A 22792-nucleotide genomic window follows, 5' to 3' on the forward strand; every position below is an offset into this window, starting at 1 on the left:
CTTGCCTTATGTGATGTGTTAAAATATATCCACAAATTCTTTGACTCGTTCTTCAGAAAGTAGAGCCTAATTCCTCTCCCCTCAGGTGTGGTATTGAGTAAATGTCTTGCTTCTAATAAATCATGTAAGGTGGAAGTGATAATATATGACTTCTGAGACCACATCATAAAAGGCATTGTGGCTTTCGCCTTGCTCACACTTGGATCACTCACTGTGGAGAAAGCCAGCTGTCATGTCATAAGGGCACCCAAGCAACTCTATGAACAGGTCCATGTAGCAAGGGGCTGAGGCCTCCTGCCATAGCCAGCATCAACTTGTCCACCATATGAGCCATTTTGGAAGCAGATCCTTCAGCCCAGTCAAGCTTTCAGATGACTGTACCCCAGCCAGTACCGTGACTGCAGTCTCATGAGAGACTCTGAACCAGAGCTGGTCCCCTAAGTTGCTCCCAATTTTTTTACCCACAGAAACTGCAAGATAATAAATGTTTGTTGTCTTAAACTGCTAATTTTTAGGGTAATTTGTTATGTAGCAGTAGATACCTAGCACACTTTCCTTGGTTGAACCCCTATCTGGGCATCTTCACATCTTCACTTACTCCTAAATAACTCCTTCTCACACTCACTCACTCAAGGAGCCTAAGAACACATCTGGTTTTTTCCATCACCTTTGAATACCTCATATTTAAGGTAATATTTGTATCACAAACTCCCTTATGTCATGTCTTGGATTGATTTTTATATGATCAATGTTATATTTTCTTCAGGTATTAAAGCTTTAAACAATAAAGCATGTTGTTGGAAATCTTTATCATTCTTCACAGAAAAATTCCTGTAATTTTTGGGTAGTTTAAATATATTATGTCTATTCTACATTCTCCTTCTGGACATTAAGAGCTTATAGACATGACTTCATGCTGATAAAGCCCCTTAGACATGCAGGAGTGTCATCCTCCTACTTTGTTTAACCTGATTTTTAATCCTAAATGTGGCATCACCTGTCCTCCAAAAAACTATATTATATGTGATCACATGTATTTTAGTTGATTCTTTGCCTCTTGAGACAATGACACACTGAGATTTTACCTCTCTTTTCCTTTTTCTTCGTTTATCTCTTTTCCCATCTTATGTGATTATAAATGGAATTCAAGCATATTTTAATGAATATAGCTCAATGTTCCCCACTTTTCAAGTGGCCCTTTCTAACTAAAAAAAAAAATTATATCAAATTATTTCTTCTTTTTAATGGTCCTCTATTAAGGATTTCTTAGGGGCTCCTACTTTACCATCTTTCCCCCCTCAAAGGATGTAGCCTCCACACTGCCCCACACCATCTTGGCCTGGCATTGCTTTGGGAAATAGTGCAGAACTCTATGTGGCTAAAACCCTGAAGGTCCTAGATCCTTATTTCTATTGATTGATTGATTGATTGATTGTCTATTTTTGGCTGCGTTGGGTCTTCATTACTGCGCACAGGCTTTCTCTAGTTGCAGCGAGTGGCGGCTACTCTTCGTTGAGGTGTGCAGGCTTCTCGTTGAGGTGGCTTCTCTCGTTGCGGAACACAGGCTCTAGACATGTGGGCTTCAGTAGTTGTGGCACACGGGCTCAGCAGTTGTGGCTCACGGGCTTAGCTGCTCCGCGGCATATGGGATCTTCCCAGACCAGGGATCGAACTGGTGTCCCCTGCATTAGCAGGCAGATTTACAGCTGACCTTTGAGCTTGTGTTCTGTTTTAGCACTTTTCTCACTTGTTCAGATGAAATCAAGAGGAGGTGAAGACTAATACAAACAGAAGGGAATTCCCTGCTGAGAGGATTAAGAGAGTCTTCTTATATAGACTCAAGCCAGAAGAACTGCTACACTTTCAAGGACCCTCCATAGAGAATCTGCCACTTTAGGGTCACCTTGATGTTTTTTCTCTATTATTGACATTTATGGTCCATCTTCACCAGGCTCCTGGTCTGATGTTGTGGCTTAATAGCAGAAAATTCAATAACTATTTTTAAATGCCCAAACCCTCTCAGCCTACACCCTAACTCCTTTACTCCCCGTGGGAAAATAGAAGCCTCCTTATTGCAGTTAGGCTGAAAGAAATTGCAGTCCTGGAGGTTCAGAGAGGGGCCTGGTCTGGAATATGTGCACCTCCAGTAGGGCCATCCTATTGGGCCAGAATTATAGCTCCTCCACCTCTTGTAACTCGACCTCTAATTAGCCTAAGACATTAAGTGGTTCGGCGTTTAAGAACAGAGGAGAATGGTCAGTGTCATTGTTTACCATGGGCTCCATTAGCTGATCAGTAGCATTTATCCCTTTGTATTTATTGTCCTTTAAACATTCAGAACCACACCCCCAAATGCAATCCCACGGGAACTCTGAAAAGGAGCAACTCAATCCCCCAGCCTCCACTGAACACTTGTAGTGCAGGAACAAAGCTCTGCGCCTCTTCCTGTTTTCTTCGGTATTTGGGGTAGCATCTCAGAGCAACGTAACACTGTGATGATGTCCCAAGCTATCCTCAGTGAGTCTCTGATTGCCACAATGCCCTACGCGTTATAATGCCAGTCATCCCTTGATTTGTGGCCAAATAGAAGAGTGACCCTGGACCCGGGTCCCCAAGCTCCAAGCACAACCCATGCCCAGGGAAAGGAAAGATGGGATGGGAAAAACTTATGCAAGCAGCATGGCATATGAAGAAAACTGAAAAGTTGGGGGAGCATTTAGCCTTGTATGATTTGGCAGTGGGATGGGTCAGCCACACAAGCTGGTGGGATATTAATCTGTGCAAACAGAAGGGCGATGTGTGTCCCACTGTGCCCCCCTGGGAGCACTCACTGCCTTCTGAGCAGCATCACTCAGTAAAAGACACGGAAACAAACTTAGCAAGTTCAGGAGAGGAAGGGAAGCGGGACGCCACGGATGAGCTGCAGCGTGGCCGGAGTGGCCGTACCTTCCTGTGCTGCCAGCGGGGCTGGGGTGGGTGTGTAGAGCGAGACGGCACCCTCCACCTCACCCCCTGTGCTCTGATCTTATGTGCACACCAGCCAAGTGGAAGGGTGCCAGACCACCCACCCCCGGGAATCCTCTGCCAGCCGGGCCGCCCCACTCACCTCGGCAGCAAAGTGCTTCCCACCCACAGTGTGCTCCGAGCCGTGAGGTTCATTCTGGTCCCCCCAATGCAGGTGCAGCTGCGAGGCATTGTAGCGGGCCCCAAGGCCCTGGATGTGCATGTCCTTGGGCAGCTTCAGCTTCACTGCAGGGAGAGGAGGGGCAGTCTTCAGAGCCCTGGCCAGCTGAGTGTTGCCTGAGAGCGGGTAGGCATCACCTGCCCGGGGCCTAGACAGGGGCGAGTGGATACAGCGAGGTGGGGACCAGAGAGATGCAGCCTGTAGGTCAGAAATCTGGGCTCTTTCTCTGAGAATGTCCCCCTTTCACTAAAGCTATTCCAGTGGCACAAGCACCTTCTTGGTTCCCCTTGGAAAATGATGGCAGGAACTAATTTAGACCAATGGATGAACGTTTGTTTATATATCCATGTATTACACACTTGGCTACGAAGATAGAACCTGTCATGAAGTATCTGCCAAGCTGTAGAATTATATAACAACAACAACAATAATAATCGCTATTTATTAAGCCCCTCTCTATTCTGGCTATTAACGTACATAATCTCTAGTCTTTACAGTACCCATCAATATGCCCATTTTCCAGATGAAACCTCAAGGAGTTTAAAATTCTTATCCAGAGTCTCATGACTCATAAGTAGTCAAGCCACGATTCAAATTCGGGTTGGTCTGACTCCAAAGACTGGGCAAGCCCCCCCCCCCAGTAAACTGCATGGCCCCTTGAGTTGTTCCTGGTGCCCCAGTATTCACTCCTGCACCATATCCAATAGGCCAAGGGGCTCAGGCCTGTCCCCTCTCCCATCCCAAGAGATGTGCCGCTTCTGAGAGGTACCACCCCGGCAGAACCAGCCGAGCCCAGGACCTGCAGCATCCCCTGGAGAGAGTGGTCCAAGCATCCCTCAAGGCTCCCCTTTGCCCTCCTTCCTGGGTGCCTCAGTAGAACCCATCCTACCCCCTGCCCCGGCAGACAGAAGAGGCCAGGGAGCTGAGGAAAGCTCAAACACCCCTTCAGGTCTTGGGGGTCGCTCCCTCACCTGAATGGCCATTGTTGGTCAGGACAAATTGCTGGTTGGCAGACTCATTGTAGCCTTGGAAGCCAAGGGGCACAAGGCTGGCGTTGTACTGGAGGATGTCATTCTGCAGGTCTATTGGGGACTGCATCAGGCCCCCACATGATGGGTAGCTCTTGGACCAGCTCTTCTCCCCGTCGGGACCTGGAAGGAGAGATTCAGGTCGATGACTTAATCCGTTTTCCACTAAAGTTTTTTCCTCACCTTCTAATTCTGTGTGCAATACAATTACTCCTTTTCTATTCTTTTCTTAATCCCCAGAGGTATACTCTTAAGGCCCAGAGACCCCAGCGTACAGAATCAGGTCATGCAAATACCTCCAGACCATTTGCTTTTGAAGTGATGTGGGGAAAGAGGGACCAGAGCAGTCCTGTGTCAGGGACTCTGCATTATTCTGTCCATTGTTCATATTTCGACCCCACACACATCCATTCCACACAAAGACCTTGTGACTCTCAGCGATTTAGCATCTGTGCATTGAACACCTACTATGAGCAGGAATTGCTCTGGGTCTTGGGGCTGCCCAAGCATACATTCTAGTGGGAAAGATTTTTTTTTTAATTTTATAATTTTTGTGTGTTTTTGGAAGCTAAGGACATTTGTTGTTGTTGTTGTCCAAGTTCAGTTTAAAACCTATGGCTCTCTTTCCTTTGGTACTTTTTTAAAATTGAAGTATAGTTGCTGTACAATATTATATGTTACAGGTGTATAATATAGTGATTCACAATTTTTAAAGGTTATACTCCACATAGAGTTATTTTAAAATATGGAATATATTCCCCACGTTGTACAATATATCCTTGTAGCTTATTTTATACCTAATAGTTTGTACCTCTTACTCCCCTACCCCTATATTGCCCCTCCACCCTTCCCTCTCCTAGTGGGGAAGAATTTATTTAATCCACTGGGATGTCCCACACTGGAAAAATTGGAGTCTGTCTCCAACTCCAGGTAGGTCTTTGAGGTTGGTGATTTACAGGTATGATCTTCCTGATAGGAAACCCTTGAGGACATTGACTCTGAATACCCACATCTAGAGCAAGTAAAAACCCCCAACCTGATAGGGAAGCTTGGAAAATATCAAGTAATTATAAGCCCGGAATCACGGAGCTAAATGCAGTGTTTACACTGGGGAAAAGTATGACAATATTACAAACTAATTATTACAATATAAATGACAAACTAGCAGTGAGGAGGAGCAGACTTATCAAATAAAACCTCCAGGGCTCAGGCTTCTTGCTAACTACCAGGTGGTTGTCCTTCCCCTGGAAATGAAAATAAACAATCCAATCCCATGTTCACTTTCTTACTCCCACAGGGAAAAGTCTTTCAGGGATGTAAGGCTATGTTTAAAAGATTATCTCCCATGGTAATTAAGTGGATTTTCAAGCTGAGGTTTCTCCAGAAGAGCAAATAATTGGCAGGTCACGGCTCGTTAGAGTAGAACCATGGTGCCCTGTGGGCTCTCTAGGAGTTGGGAACCAAGGTTTGCCACCTGGAGTTCATTCATCAGTATTTCAGCACATGGAAAGGTGTCACCTAGTGCAGAAGGGGAAGGAATACCACGTCTTCTGGGCACCCTTGCCATAGACCACGGCACCATTTCACAGGAGTGCATGTGTGTACACTGGCCTCACAGAATCCCCATCCCCTACACCTTGTTCTCTAACTAGGGGACCTCACCTGAGAGTAGGGAGAGTCAGAAGCAAAACTTGGTGCCCACATTCATTTGAAATGCTATGACGAGTTGGACCTAGGTCTGGACACACACAGGAGAACCCTCTAACATTTCAGGCTGTCAACCTTCGGGTACACCTTTTCAGAAATGTTGGAGCTGGAAGGGATTTCAGACTCTCCAGACCAACCTCTCACTGGACACCAGTTTTCCCAACTCTCACATGTCAGAGTTTCCACTGAACTGTGTTGTTTTTCTTTCCACGGCCTCAAAGCCCTGGACTCAAGGCAACTAAACTACACCAAGATGGCGACTGGCGGAGAGGCAGGCTGGAGGACACCAAGGCAGTCACTCCAGGGGGCAGACTGGATTAGGGCAGTTACTCAGCTGAGGGCAAAACTGAATTCCTTAGAGACCACAGGGTTCAGTGATGAAGCAGTCAAGAGGTATCATGCCAACCCTGAGGGTTAGGAAGCAGCGCAGCTCCTAGGTGGCAGCCCTTCCAGAGTGAGGCTGCCAGCCTTTTCTCTGCTCACAACAGCATCTGGGCCCACAGCCAGGGTGGCAGAAGCTGCCAGACAGGCATGAATGGAAAAACTCAGGACGTGAAGAGGCGTGGCAAAGAGATCTCCCCCTGAACACATAGCTAAAGGGAACTGAGTAAGAAGAACTTTCTTTTCCCAGAGCCAGAGCTCCTCTGAAGGTTTCATGAAGAGGGGACTGGGCCATCCCATTTCATCTCTGTGAACCCATGTCGTGCTTAGGATCACATGCATAACAGGCACTGAGTAAACATCTTCCCCAAAGAATGAAAGACCCCCAAAGAACAGAGAGCTTGGGGAAAGGTTATGAGGAGGAATTTTCCTTTTGCCCTAAATACTTTCTTGGAAGTTGGCCAAATAAGGTATTTGGGAGGAGAAAAGACTAAGAATATAAAAGGCAACAGAGGGCTTCCCTGGTGGCGCAGTGGTTGAGAGTCTCTCTGCCGGTGCAGGGGACATGGGTTCGAGCCCTGGTCTGAGAAGATCCCACATGCTGCGGAGCAACTGGGCCCGTGAGCTACAACTACTGAGCCTGCGCGTCTGGAGCCTGTGCTCCGCAACAAGAGAGGCCGCGACAGTGAGAGGCCCGCGCACCGCGATGAAGAGTGGCCCCCGCTTGCCACAACTAGAGAAAGCCCTCGCACAGAAACGAAGACCCAACACAGCAAAAATAAATATATAAATAAAATTAAAAAAAAAAAAAAAAAGGCAACAGAGTCAGTGGTGGCAAAACCTTCCTAGGAAAGAGAAGCAGCTGTATTGGACCTGGAGACTCCAGAGAACCAGATTCCGGCACCAGCCATCCCCCACCTCCACCTCCGTGAGTGACCTCAAGCCGGTCACCTTCCCTGCCTTAGTCTCCTTTGCCCTTTATGCAAATGGGAGGGGTGGACACTATGTTCTGGAAGGTCCCTTCTGACTCTCAAGCTCTGAGATTTATTAAGATTACTAGGACTAAGCACCTTCGCCTCTATATCAGGCCGGCTGGAACGGGTTGGAGAGAACTGCTCATCCAAAGGCAGCTCCTGGGCATGTGAGGAGGTGTCCGGTGGGAACCAGCTGTGGGAACGAGGGCACAGGGCGCTGCTGCTCCTGGGGCTGGCGGGAGAGTGGGCAGTGCTGCCGGTTTGGGCTGCTGACCACTGGAAGCACTCGTCCTGAGTGCCCATCCCAGGCCCTTTGGGCAGCAGGATCTAGGAAGCCTTTTCTATCCCTCCTCCTCCTCCTCATGATGGTGATGGTGATGATGGTGATGTTAGTAGTTTGGGTCCTTACACCTCTACAACTCCATGGGGTCAACAAGGCAAGAATTGCCCCATTCTGTAGACGAAAAATTGAGATGAAGTGATTTGCCCAAAGACAGACTTTGGCTTAGTAACAGAGTTACCTTGCCTGGGTCATAGGACCTCCATGCTTCTATTTCATTATTTATCCAGGAGATTTCGTGCACGCTTGTATCCTCCTTCTCATATGACCTCCTTGAAGGCAAGGACCATGTCTCATTCACCCCTGACTTGTCCACAATGCCTGGCATAGAGCAGGCCCTCACATGTTTACTGAGCTGGATTCTCCTACTAATTTTGTGCTTGTTCCTCTCCAGGGAAGCATGCACCTATATTAAACCCCCCAGTTTCTCTCTCTATTCCCCCACATAATTTTCTTTTTCCTATAAAAAGTAAAGAAAAATTATGTTACTTGCTCAGGTTCAAAAGTTACCCTCCTAGCTTTCTAGTGTACCTGCATGAGGTTTTGTTCTGTTTGGGCCACTCATTGAAAAAGAAATCCAGTTGCTGGCCGGTAGCCTGGGAGACGATCTGCTGAGTATGGGGTTTCATTGCAGTTCACAGGACCCTCCGCCAGCATGTGATGACTGTGTCCCCTTCTTACATGGCTAGAGACATTGTCAGAGCAGATCTCTGTGGCTTGTGAGTGAGAAAGAGATGTGCCATGTGGCTAGGCACCAGGACACCCAGTATCAGGCACGTAGGCAGCAGGCTCCCTTCTGCCCTGCAGCCTCTGTGTGAGCAACGTGTGACTCATTGCTGCTCTAACACTGCACTTTCTTTCGCTGACAGCTACTGCCCAGGCTGTAATTTTTCAACTTGTTCTCAGCTTTCACACTCATGCCAAGCACTCTGCTGCCAGAAAACCTCTCCTGGGACTGACTCTTCCAAAAGAAGCATTTATTTCCAGCTACCGTCAAAATGTGACTTTTCTCTTGGGCTGTGACTTTGCTTCTTCTGTGGATTAGATTCCTCGCATGATCATGATAAAGGAGATCATGTGTGTCTCCCAGTTTGTTTTTCCAACTAAAATCAAGGCATTATTTCTTTCCAGTTCATGAATTTTTCTGTTTGGGGCAAAACAGAAGTGGACCAAGTTTCTGTTTTGAATTGTAACAAGAGATTAACGTGGCACGGCTCAAAATGCCTCTCATGCCTTCCAGCTGGGCATTATTGAGGCCCAGAGTACAAGACTTGCATTACCAGAGGACCAGGATTTCTTTCAGGGAAAATGTCAAATGCGTGCAACCGTAGAGAGAGGAGCAAAATGAACCCCCCATCCCCGAGCTTCAACAACTAACAATCCACAGCCTATCTGCCTTCATCTCTACCACACCTGCTCTCCCCTATCCCTGGATAATTTTGAAACAAATCCAAATATATTTCATCTGCGCGTATTTCAGTATGTCTCTAAAACATAAGGGCTCTTAGAACGAAAGCACAATACCATTACCACACTTAAAAAGTTAACAATTCCTTAATGTTATTAAATCTAGTCAGAATTCAGAATTTTCCAATTATCTCATATCTTTTTAAAACATTTCTTTTTACAAACAATAAATGCTGGAGAGGGTCTGGAGAAAAGGGAACCCTCTCGCACTGATAGTGGGAATGTAAATTGATACAGCCACTATGGAGAACAGTATGGAGGTTCCTTAAAAAACTACAAATAGAACTACCATACGACCCAGCAATCCCACTACTGGGCACGTACCCTGAGAAAACCATAATTCAAAAAGAGTCATGTACCATGATGTTCATTGCAGCACTATTTACAATAGCCAGGTCATGGAAGCAACCTAAGTGTCCATCGACGGATGAATGGATAAAGAAGATGTGGCACATATGTACAATGGAATATTACTCAGCCATAAAAAGGAATGAAACTGAGTTATTTGTAATGAGGTGGATGGACCTAGAGACTGTCATACAGAGTGAAGTAAGTCAGAAAGAGAAAAACAAATACTGTATGCTAACACATATATATGGACTCTAAAAAAAAAAAAAAAGAAAAAAAAATGGTCAGAAGAACCTAGGGGCAGGACCGGAATAAAGACACAGACCTACTAGAGAATGGACTTGAGGATATGGGGAGGGGGAAGGGTAAGCTGTGACAAAGTGAGAGAGTGGCACGGACATATATACACTACCAAATGTAAAATAGATAGCTAGTGGGAAGCAGCCAGATAGCACAGGGAGATCAGCTTGGTGCTTTGTGACCACGTAGAGGGATGGGATAGGGAGGGTGGGAAGGAGGGAGATGCAAGAGGGAAGAGATATGGGGACATATGTATATGTATAGTTGATTCACTTTGTTATAAAGCAGAAACTAACACACCATTGTAAAGCAATTATACTCCAATAAAGATGTTAAAAAAATAAAATAGGAATTTCAGAGTTAAAAAAACATTTCTTTTATTGAAGTATAGTTGATTTACAATGTTGCATTAATTTCTGCTGTACAGCAAAGTGATTCAGTTATGCATATATCTATACATTCTTTTTTGTATTCTTTTCTGTTATGGTTTATCACAGGATATTGAATATAGTCCCCTGTGCTTTACAGTAGGACCTTGTTGTTTTCATATCTTTTTAATGGTTGTTTGTAAAATTCGGGATTCGGAGAAGGTCCACATAGTGAAGCTGGTTGATGTGTTATGGCCTAGATCTCAATTTGATGGCACTAAGCCTTGTCAGAGGACAAATGGCCCCGCTCTTCCAAGGCTCAAAATCTCAGAGCCAGGCTGGCTTAGCCCATCCTTTGCCCTCGGGGTGGGTCATGGGGTCCCAAGTTTCCACCATCACCACCACCACCCCGTTTAGGCCTTTACCAGGTCACACTGCAGAGGCTTCACGCAGGGGTCCCCGCCCCAGCCTTTCCTGTTGCAGCCAGAACCAGGTGTAGCCCTGCTCCCGTTGTACCACCCATCCGTCCACTCCCTTTCTCCATAGCATGCCCTGCCCTGCCCTGCCCTGCCCTGCCCTGCCCCCGCCCCCAATAAAACAAATCAGAACCGCAGCCACACCCACCGCAGTTCGCCCCCAAGGTCAGGCCAGCTCCCCATCCTCAGACCAACCTTCACAAATGTTCTTATGCTAAAAATCTGCTTACAATGCTGCCTTCTTTCCTCTCTACCTTTCCAAATCTTGTCCATCTCCAAAATCCAGCTCAAGTCCTGGGCAAGCTACTACAGCACTTTCTTCCTGCCTTGAACTCCTAGGCCAGATTACCCAGCTTCCTACAATGGTACAGTGCCTTGAATTGTCATTTAGCCATCTCACCTGTGACTGTTACTCTAAACCCGTTCCAGACTAGAACTCTGTAAGTTTTGAAGACCTTTGGAGGCCTAGAACTCTTGTCACGTCCCTCCCCCGTGTCTGAGCATATAGTGGCATTTCCTAGACACTTAATGAATTGATTTGGAGGGTTTCTTAAGCTCATTTCAGAAATCTAGCCATAAAGGGATGGGAGAAGGGTGTGTGGGTGTGTGTGTGTGTGGTGTTTATAGGAAGATGAGGGTGACGAGAAGCATTTTTTATTTTTTAATGAAGAGACTTGAGCACACTTCCACGTAGAAGGAAAGGGGAATAGAGAAGGAAGGATGGTTCCAGGAGAAGGAGGGGCTGATTCATGGAGTGTGGCCCTTAGAAGACAGTGGGGGAGGGGTGGATCCAGCCAGCAGAGGTAGAAATTACCTCTGGGCTGAAGGAGGCACTCAGTAAGTGTTTGCTGAATGGATCAGACCAAAACACTGAAGCCTTCCTGGAAAGGAAGCCCATAGAGTAAAAAAACCCAGTCAGAAATCCTAGAACTCAGCAGGCCTGCAGAGGTGATCAGAGAAGAGGATGGGCCATGGGATGACAGACAGTCTCAGTTCCTCACATTCTGAGATGCACGCAGCCCAAGTACACCCATGAGCCTAAAAGAGTCAATGTGATTTTTAAAGTGAACCTATATTTGGCTATTCTCTTACTACACCTTATGTCTTGTTTTAAAATTGAATACAATTTCAAAGCAGGTACAACAGTAAAGAGCATAGTAGCATGGCCCTGTGTACCCATCTCTCCATGACTAATCTAGTTTCATCCATACCCACCCTATCCATTCCCCCTCCACTGGATTCCTTTGAAGAAAATCTATGGATGCTTATAGATAACTATAGGTAAGAACTCTGTAAAAATAACCACAATATCATCTTCACATCTAAAAACTGTTAACAATGATTTCTTTTTTTTTTAATCTTTATTGGAGTATAATTGCTTTACAATGGTGTGTTAGTTTCTGCTTTATAACAAAGTGAATCAGCTGTACATATACCTATATCCCTATATCTCCTCCCTCTTGTGTCTCCCAATGGTTTCTTTTTTGTTGTTGTTGTTGGGGGTAGGAGTTTATTAATTTATTTTATTTATTTTTGCTGTGTTGGGTCTTCATTTCTGTGCAAGGGCTTTCTCTAGTTGCGGCGAGCGGGGGCCACTCATTATCGCAGTGCATGGGCCTCTCACTATTGTGGCCTCTCTTGTTGCAGAGCACAGGCCCTAGGCGCGCAGGCTCAGTAGTTGTGGCCCACAGGCCTAGTTGCTCCGTGGCATGTGGGATCTTCCCAGACCAGGGCTCGAACCCGTGTCTCCCACATTAGCAGGCAGGTTCTCAACCACTGCGCCACCAGGGAAGCCCCCAGTAGTTTCTTAATGTCATCAAATATCCAGTGCAAATTCAGATTTTCCCAATTGTCTCATAAATCTTTTTTGGGTTTTTTTCCTATTTTTTAATTGAAGTATAGTTGATTTACAATGTGTCAGGTATATAGCAAAGTGAATCAGTTATATATATATATATATATATATATATATATATATATATATATATATATATATATATATCTTTTTCAGATTCTTTTCCATTGTAGGTTATTATAAGATATTGAATGTAGTTCCCTGTGCTATAGTCTCATATATTTATGCAATAGTTTGTTTGGATCAGGGTCCAAATAAGGTCCATGTATCATGACTGGTTAATATGTCCCTTGAGTTTCTTTTAATCTACAGGTCCTCCTTTCATTTTTCTCCAACATGGGTGTATTTGCTCTGTACATACATACGTAGAGATTCACTACTGCCTTGGGCAAATAACAATTCATGCAAGTAACTGAAGGATAATTTTATTATTTTATAATCTGTTTGCAGACATGGTATGGGGTAAGTAAAACACTTTATGGGTTGAGTAATTACTTATATTTATACATTTACTACATATACGTTACAGCATGTATTGTAATAATAAAAGCATATAGGGCTCCTTAGAAGATCAGAACTATGTAATTACTGGTATAGTTTGATTGCTGTTTCTCACTGATTACTCTTTCTCACTGACTGCATCCTATGTGCTTAAGAATAACAAAAATTCTAGGGAAAATAAATATTGTTTGTAACTTGAATATATCTGACGAGTCTGGACAAAAAAAAAAAAAGTATTCATTATTATCCTATTATGACGTTTACCTTTTTGGGCCTTTCTAAGTCTGTCCCTCAGACCTACCTGGCGCCCCTGACATTTGCGGTAGCCACACTCTTGGGGTAGAGCCCTCAGTGTCTGTGTGAACGCCTGGGCAGCCCATCCTGGGCCACCATCCCCAGGGCCTGTCTCTTTGGACTGGCTACCAAAACGCAGTCAGATCAAAACTTGCCTCAGTGGATAAAACTACAGTGGCAAGGTTTTACACATTCTAGATGTTGACACACCTTTTTTTAACCAACAGTCAAAATTTTCGTATAATAAAAGCTTTTGGTCAGTCCCCAAGGTTTGTTTTGTAAGGGGATCTGACTCTAGTAAAAATGCCCCCAGTCTGGGCATGTATATTTATATGAAAATGATCACAGATTGTGTATCAGATTTGAATACACAATTAAATAGATTATATTTGCAATTTAAAAATGAGTATTCAAATGTTGAATAAAAGAGAAAATTGCTAAATACCCTCCTTGGAGTGCTATTTAATTTTGAAGTTAATTCATTCATTTCTTCAATAGATGTGCCTCCTGTGATCCAGGCACTGTATTTAGTATTGAAGATACAATGGAGAACACAACAGATCTGGTCTCTGTCTTCATGAAACTTACATTCCAGTGGAAAAGACTGATACTAAATTACAGATAAGCAAACCAATACATAAGTAAAATAATTCCAGCCTGCAGTCAGTGCTGTGAAGGAAATAAGCAAGGGCTATGATGGAGAAAAATCGAGGGACCACTATGGACCAGGTGGTGCACGCAGGCTTCTCAGAGGAGGCACCATTAAAGTTGAGACTTAAAGGATGGGACTGAGCCCACCATGAGTCAAACCTGGGGAATGGCATTCCAAAGGGAGTGCACAGAGCACCCAGGGACCCTGCTGCAGCAGAGAGCTTGTATACTTTATGTGCATGTGATGTAAAGGCTGAGAATGAACCTAGGGTTCATCTGGCTTCCCCCTGGCCAGGCTGGGTGCTGCCCTACGACAAGGCTGAGTGGGAGTCATTCAGCACCCGCTCAGGTACACTCCTCCATCTGTTAGAAAGGTCCTCCTTTCAGGGGGCTGGGACCCAGCTCTCTCTGGGGGTCACCCATCCTTCGTGGTCCTGTGGCTGGAGCCATAGAGAACACAGCTAAGCCACAGGACCCCATGCAGAAGGGAAGGCAGCCTCTGTATCCTCTCTAAATCCATCTCAATACCACACATTCTCAGGATGTTGTTAGGATGCAGAAGTCACATTTTTAAAATATGTTTTATATATATTTGACAGCTCCTGCAGTTCACTTCTGAAGTTGATTAAAAGGTACATGGCTTCCCATAAAAGTCCAGTGGGTTCAGCTGATCAGCAATATGGGGTTCCCACAGCATCTGCCTTGGCTGGATTCTTGCCCCCTGAGCCCAAGGCCACATTGTGCTGACTCTGCCTGTTTCCCTGCCAGTCAAGTGGAGAGGCATGGCCATAAAGCCCAAGATCCTGCCCAAAAGGAGAGGAGGCTAGCAGAGGGGTGGGTTGATGATTGACAGGTGATGTCTCATGGTTTTATTATAAACAAACAGAGGTCAAGGAACCAAACTGGCGTTGAAGCCTTTTCTTTGTTAGTATTACAAGTGAATCAGAGACAGGGCAGAGCAAGGGCTGGAGAGTCAGTGTCACTTATTATTTAGGAAGCTTAAAGCTGGACTGCCATAGCAGGCCCATTCTGCTTCCTTGGTTTTTACTGTGACAGATCAATAAAAATAGGAATGTTTTCTAAAGATGCTGTTAAGCCATCCTTTATATCGAACTTTTCTCTTTATTATTTCAATTTTTGTTTGGGTCAGCTTGAGAAGGAGGAGACTGGGAAAGGGTAAATTCCTCCCAAGCCACTCTTTGGCATCCTTTCTGCTTTAGCTATGGCAGTGGGGCCCGTAGTGCAGGCTGGGGCCGCCAGCTCAGCTCTCTGCTAAACCTTGCGAAGTCCTTCCCCTCCATCTTGCCATACTTAGAGGGCCCCTCCCTCTCCAGTAATCCCCTTCCAGTATTGCTGGGGTGGAGAGGAGAGGGGAGGTATGGGTGTAGCTAGAAGAAAAGGCTTTGCGGTCATTTACCCTTTGGCTTCCAGGCATTTGTCAGGTCCTTTCTGGAGGGAAGGCTTTTATAGGGAGGAGGGTGAGGTTTCCAGGATGCCAAAGATAAATGGTGACAACTGTTTGCTTTTGCTTCTGCATCTCTGGCACCCTCTTAGGTTCTGTTGCCTTAGAGAGCGTTCCTTGTGGCGAAGCTCTGCCCACCACTTTGGACTCCTGAGCCTGCTCTCCCCTCCCCTTTTTATTGCAGCAATGGTGAGACACACCAAGCTGCATCCCAGCTCCCAGAAACACCCTCTCCCTGCCCCTCTCACCCCCAAAGGGCAGGACCAAGTGTTTCCCCACCCTCGATGCTCCTGTGGAGCCCTTTACACTTCTCTTTCCTAGAGGCACCTACACTTACCAAAATAACATTTTATACTTTTCTACCCCAGTAGACCAGTGGTTCTCAAAGTGTGGTTCCTGGACAAGCATCACCACCACCATCATCACCTAGGAACCTGTTAGAAATGCAGATTCTTGGGCCTCCCCCCAACCCCCAGACACCCTGGGGGTGGTGCCCAGCATCTGTCATTGAACGAGCCCAGTGGGTGACTCAGCGCTCGCTGACGCTGACGCTGACGGTTGGGAAGCACCGCACTGGGCTCTCAGCTCGTCCCATTCATTCCTGTATCCCTGACTCCTCCCACTGAGCCTGCACATCAACGTGCTCAGCAAAGGGTTCCTGAACAACAACAGGCCACCAATAAGTTAGACAAGTTGCTAAGGTGGTAATGGCCTGACCCCAGTAGGGAAACCAAGCCAGGCCCATCACCTGTCAGTGCTCAGTACATGTTATTCTCTTTGATCTTCTTTGACTTGTTCACAAAGGAATTTTGGTCGATGTAAGCACATGAAGGCCCCAGAAGAACCCGACATCCTGCCCTACCCTCCTAAAAAAAGAATATTAAAAATATTCTTTCTCCATGCTCAGGCAAAGACCACCTCTGCATAGTAAGAACTGCAGACACCATCTTTTTAATGCACTGTTATATGTGTAATTATGGAAACATAATTATGGTGTTTGAGGTCATTTTTCTTCAGTGTTGACCATTAGGAACATAACTTCCTTTTCTAAATCTGTTTTCATGGCTCATTTCATGTCTTTAATGTTGTGTGTGTGTGTGTGTGTGTGTGGTAAAATATACATAACATAAAATTTACCATTTTTAACCATTTTAAAGTGAATTCAGTGGTGTTATTACAGTCACACTGTTGTGCAAACATCATCACTAGCCCTTTCCAGAACTCTTTCCATCATCCCAAACGTACATGCCTGGTGGTGCAACCGCTGTGGAAAACACTTTGGTGATTCCTTAAAAAGTTAAACATAGCATTGTCATATGACCTGACAATTCTACTCCTAGAGTAGAAGTTTGAGGTATATACTCAAAGGGATTGAAAGCAGAGACTCAAACAGATACTTGTACACCAATGTTCATAGCAGAATTATTCGTAATAGCCAAAAGGTGGAAATAACTCATGTGCCCATCAAGGCATGAAGGGATAAATAAAATGTGGTATACACCTACAGTGGAATACTGTTCAGCCATAAAAAAAAGCTCAGCTCATTTTAACATACAAATTCTTTTCCAGGAATCTAACAAACTAGATGTTTGAGGAGACCTGAGGTGACTTTCTGTATTTTCACATCTATCACAGAAGCAAACTTACAGTAGACGCTCAGTAAACACTCATTTGTTGAGGAAAACTCTCTGTATCTTACTTGGTCTAGACTCAGAACAGTTGGTGTCAGACTTTGGTGTGTATCAGAATCCCCTGGAGGACTTGTTAAAACACAAATTTCTTGTTAAAACACAGATTGTTAAAACACTCTCAGGGTTTCTAATTCAGAAGGTTTGGGGTGCAGTCCCAGAATGTGCCTTTCTAATGAAATTCCCAGGTGATGCTGGTGCTGCTGGTCTGGGGACCACACTCTGAGGACCACTGGTCTAGCTCAGTATTTCTCAACCCTAACTGCACATTGGAGCTTCCTAGAGCTTCTAAGTTTGCCCCTGGCCCCCGCCCCAGAGATCAGGTTTAATGGGTCTTGGGTGGTGTCCAGATACAGGAGGCTTTAAGAGGCTGCTCAGGTGATTCTAATGTGCATCTGAAGTTAAGAAGAGCTGGTAGAAAGCCTTCATTACATCACCGTTGGGGCTGGAGCCAGGGCTTTTTGTTCTCTGGTGTCAAGGTAGGGTTTTCTTTTTTCCAAAGTAATTAATTTTTTATTGTGGCAGAATATATATAACATAAATTTACCATTAATTACATTTAGTATATTCACAGTGTTGTACAACTGTCACCACTGTTTAGTTCCGGGACATTTTCATCATCCCAAAGGAAACGCCACACTCACTAAGCAGTCATTTCCCCTCTTCCCCCCAGCCCTTGGCAACCACTAATCTACTTGCTGTCTCTATAGGTTTGTCTCTTCTGGATATTTCTTATAAATGGAATCATACAATTTGTGTCTGGCTTCACACAGCATAATGTTTTCAAGGTTCATCCATGATGTAGCATGTATCAGTACTTCATTCCTTTTTTATGGCTGAAGAGTATCCCATTGTATGGATGTATCACACGTGTTTCTCATTTCATAGGGTTGCTTTTTGTTGTAGTTTAAATATTTGACTGCAGTTAACTTGCTATTCTTTGCTATAAAATAGCTGTTGACTGAAATAAAGCATTCACGTTCCTCTTGTGTGGGTTTTAGAAAGTAAACTGTGAACAGAGCTGACACGAAAGGAAGCTGGAGATAATACAGCCTGGTTTCCTGGAGACGAGGGTCTGGGGGCCAATGAGGCTATTATTTGTAACGAGCTTCTGAATGAAGAGATAAAACTTCAAATAATCATGATAATAAAGGCGTGTTCCATGCAAGGTGATGAAGCAATGTTCCCTGGCAGCAAAAGGAAACTGATGGGAGAGCAAATAATGTGAGGAGAGGCTGCCTTAGTGACCTGCTCCTTCCCTGGCAGAGAGAGAGAGAGAGCGAGCCATCCTGCATATCTAAGTTGGATGCGGCTCTGAACAAGCTATTTAGTTGTGGACTTTGATATCTGTTTACTAGGACGAGAACCTCCCCTCCCCTCCTGCTGTGATTCCTCACCCCCTCTTTGCAACCAAACATTGTCCGGTCACTTCTGCATCTCCACTTCCTGCTCAGATCTCACTGCTTCCAGGCCCACATCCCACTGGATTCAAATAGACTCTTCAGCCCTCATTTCTCTTGCAGCCCTTGGCCCCGGTACCTTCCCCGCCACCCCACCGCATTTCTGAACCTGGCCTCTCTGGGTTTCTGGGGGATACTGCTTTGTCTGAGTTATCTTCCCATTTCTCCTGCACCTCCTCAGCTCTCTGTAGCTACCTGCCCTTAATGTCAGCTCTCCCTGTGGTTTTGTCCTTGGCTCTTCTCTTTCTCTCTCACTTACACTCCCCTGGGCTTCCCCTCCCATGGCTTCAGCACCACCTCTGCCCTGTTGGGGTTTCCTCCTGAACTCCAGACCCACTGCATCCTGGCCACCCCCATTGGACGATCCATGGGTTCCTGAAATCAGACTTGGCTGGAGGGGGAGGCAGACGGGCAAACAAATAATTTGAAAAATAACCAAACCTACCATCCTTTCCTCTCTCACCCTCCTCCTTCCAAAACCTCCTCCACCTCCTTCGAGGTTCTCTATCTCAGCTGATAGTACCGCCCACCCCCCCAAAAGCTGGGAATCACAGTCCACTCCTTCCTTTCCTTTGGCCCATTTTTAGGCACAGAGATGTAACAATTTTACTCTTTTAGGTGTCTTTTTTTTAGGACAATATTTTTTATTTTTAATCTTTTTTTAAAAATTGAAGTATAGTTGATTTACAGTGTTCTGTTAGAGTCAGGTGTACAGCAAAGTGATTCAGTTATATATGTGTGTGTGTATATATGTATACGTGTGTGTGTGTATACGTAGACGTGTGTGTGTATACGTAGACGTGTGTGTGTATATGTAGACTGTGTACATAGACGTGTGTGTATGTGTAGACATGGGTGTGTATGGAGACGTGTGTGTGTACGTAGACGTGTGTGTATACATATATGTGGCTGTGTATGTGTGGGTGTGTGTACGTAGACGTGTGTGTATACATATATGTGGCTGTGTATGTGTGTATGTGTGGGTGTGTGTACGTAGACGTGTGTATATGTATGTGTGTATGTATACGTTTGTGCATATATGTATATGTGTGTGTATGTATACGTTTGTATATATGTATATGTGTGTATATGTATACGTGTGTGTGTATATATATGCATATACGTATACATTCTTTTTCAGATTCTTTCCCATTATAGGTTGTTACAAGGTATTGAGTGTAGTTCCCTGTGCTATACCGTAGGACATTGTTTATCTTATATATAGTCGTGTGTATCTGTTAATCCCAAATTCCTACTTTATCGCTCCCTCCTCCCCTTTCCCCTTTGGTAACCATAAGTTTGTCTTCCATGTCTCTGAGTCCATTTCTGTTTTGTACATAAGTTCATTTGTATCATTTTTTTGAAGATTCCACATATAAGTGATATCATATGATACATGTCTTTCTGTCTGACTTACTTCACTTAGCATGATAATCTCTAGGTCCATCCATGTTGCTGCAAATGGCATTATTTCATTCTTTTTTATGGCTGAGTAATATTCCACTGTGAATATATGTGTGTATATAGATATGTGTGTATACATATATAATATATAATAACAGTATATACTTCTGTATGTACTGTACTCTTTGCGCCAAAATGGACAACCTGAATCTCATGAGAAACCCTCAGACAAACCCAAATGGAAGGACATGCTATGTGATATCTAGTCTTTATGCTTCAGAAATGTCAAGAGCAGGAAAGGTCTAAAGAGATGCCACAAATAAATGCAGTGAATTATCCGGATTGACTCCCAGTTCAGGAAAAAAAGCTATCAAGGACCAAATTAAGTTTCTTTTAAACTTGGCCTTCATCTGCTCCTACTGGCATAGCCCATATCTGTAGGCCTCACTGGCCTCGTTTCTCCAGCCCTCCACTCCCTACGCTAGATCCAGATCCAGACATTTCTCTGCTGAAAGTTCTTCAGTGGCTCCTCAAACCTTCAGGCTTAATCCCAAGGTCTGGAGTGCAGCCCACAAGCCCGTCATGATCCCGCCCCCCTCTCTAGGCTTTGCTTCCCCTACTACCGTGTGTCACAAAGTGGGGGTGGGAGTCTTAAGACTTCACCCTGACTAACAAGTTAGTTAGGGTGATGTAACCAGGGCCTTGTAACGCCTCCACTTGCAAGCTGCTCTGCATAATGAGCATCCCTCTCAGCTTAGGAAACCCCAGCGTGTAAACGGGGGTGGTTAGCAAATTTGCCCAACCTTTGCCTCCAAGAGAGACATTATTTTACTGGACAGAAAACTTGCCCAACCTTTGCTTCCAAGAGAGACATTATTTTACTGGAGAGACATTATTTTACTGGACACATTATTTACTGCCCTGGAAGGAGACACTGCATTTATCTATACAAGATGACTTGCTACATAAACATCTTTGAAAAGATAGTCTGGAACGAAAGCTGTCAGAGCCTCTGCTCACAGACGCAGGGAGAATCTTTTCCCTACCACTTCTCTGACACTGAGCTGCTGCCATCCTGATTCTCTGATCGCAGCCCACACTCTCGTCTGGCTTCGGAGCTCTGCTGCCTGCAGTGGAATGCCATTTTCATCCCTAAAACGCACACCACCATGCACGTAAACATGCACGCACTCTTCTTGCCCTGCTAACTCCTTTATCTTTCCAGAATCAGCTCCTCAGGGAAGCCTGACAGCCACCGTCACCCCCAAATGTAGGAATTCTGCCCCACCTTTGTGTCCCCAGGGTCAGTGTACATTATCACAGGACTTAATCTGCTCCGTTGTCATTACCTGTTTACACGTCTGCTTGCCCTTCAACTCTCAGTGCATGGAAGGCAGGGGCTGTGTCCTGCTTGTCTCTGATCCCCAGTGACCAGCCCACAAAGGGAATCATTAAGGATTGGTCAAAAGAATAAGTGGATCAGTGAATAGACTGTTATTTTAAAGCTGCTAGCAGTTTCTTCCTGTCACTTGAGGGGGAGTAGAATGTAAGAAACGGATGAGGATGGAAAATCTTCATGTGGGAAGGGGCAGGACAGCTGGGGAGGTCCATAAGCATTTTCTGCATTTGGGGGGCGGGACCAAAACCTTGTCCCCCTCCCCCTGTTGCGGAACAGAGCGCTTGGATAAGCCCTCTTAGCGACCCAGACTTGAGGCAGGTAACTACCCAGTGTTTCTGTGAAAGCTCAGCCCCAGCTGTAACAGTCCAAATGCTGGCGTTTCAGGCTGAGGTGCCAGGTGTTCTGTCTAGTGATCCAGTGATACAAATTGGGTGCATCTTTAACTGGTCTGTGCCCTTGCAAAGAGCACTGTTTTTCTAAAATAATGGATTTAGCTGTCCTGGACTGGAAGGTTGTTGCCTCACCTGTGATGTTATTTCAGACTAAGCCAGTGGTTCTCAGGAGTGATTTTTGTCCCCTCGGGGTGTTTGGCAACGTCTGTAGACGTTTTTGGTGTCACAAGGGGGAATGCTACTGACATTCAGTGGGTAGGTGGGCTGGCCAGGGATGCTGCTAAACATCGCACAGTGCACAGGACAGCCCCCAGACAAAGAATTATCCTGCCCCCAATGTCAACAGTGCAGAGGCTGAGAAGCCGTGGACTATTGTGATTGTCTCGGCTGGGCCACGCAGAAGGAAAGAGCAGATCACACATTGCAGAGGATGTTCTTCTAGAAAGAATGAGGTGCTCTCGCTGTCAGTCATCCTGGGGCAGGAAAGAGGAATGGAGGCCTAACCTCAGGGGAGGGGAAACACAGTCAGGGCTCCAGGTCAGGAGAGCAAGACTGGCGCCTACGACCTGATGGTAGGAAACCCCCAGGGACAGGGATGATCATTGCTTGCGGGGAGTAGTGATGACAGAGACATCTGACTTTCCTCTTAGGCTGTAGTTGCCTGTGTCACCCCAGGACCTCAGTCAAATTTTGTTAAACTCCAAAGCCTAGTGAGTTGTTGTTTTTCTTAAAGCTACCATTTACTGAGCACTTACTACATGCCAGGCATCATTCTATATCAAAGGTTGGCTAACATTTCCTACAGAAGGCCAGACAGCAAATATTTTAGGCTTTGTGAGCTGTATAATCTCTGTCACTACTACCCAACTCTGCTTTTGTTAAAAAAAAAAAAAAAAGGCAGCCATAGAGAATATGTAAACAGGTGAGTGTAGCCCTGTTCCAAGAAGATTTTATTCACAAAAACAGGTGGTGGACTAGATTTGGCCCATGGGCCATAGTTCACCAACCCCCATTCTATATGCTTAACAGGTATTAATTAATCTGCATAACAACCCTACGACAGAGGCACTATGTTCTCATTTAGCAGATGAAGTGACTGAGGCACAGAGGTTG

The 22792-nt window shown here is 45.2% G+C and overlaps 1 protein-coding gene across 4 annotated transcripts in view; it reads right to left on the reverse strand.

The window, feature by feature from the left end:
• CA12 (carbonic anhydrase 12) overlaps window positions 1–22792 on the reverse strand; it is a 67136-nt gene that overhangs the window by 22675 nt on the left and 21669 nt on the right. For all 4 annotated transcript variants that reach the window (XM_079700154.1, XM_079700152.1, XM_079700153.1 and 1 more), the window contains exons 3-4: window positions 4156–4335; window positions 3107–3249 (exon numbers count right to left, since the gene is read on the reverse strand). In XM_079700154.1, coding sequence (XP_079556280.1) covers window positions 3107–3249; window positions 4156–4335 — 323 coding nt within the window. The remainder of the gene's footprint in view (window positions 1–3106; window positions 3250–4155; window positions 4336–22792) is intronic.

This window comes from Hyperoodon ampullatus (genome assembly GCF_949752795.1).
Source record: "Hyperoodon ampullatus genome assembly, chromosome: 3".
In the NCBI taxonomy this organism is placed as follows: domain Eukaryota; kingdom Metazoa; phylum Chordata; class Mammalia; order Artiodactyla; family Ziphiidae; genus Hyperoodon; species Hyperoodon ampullatus.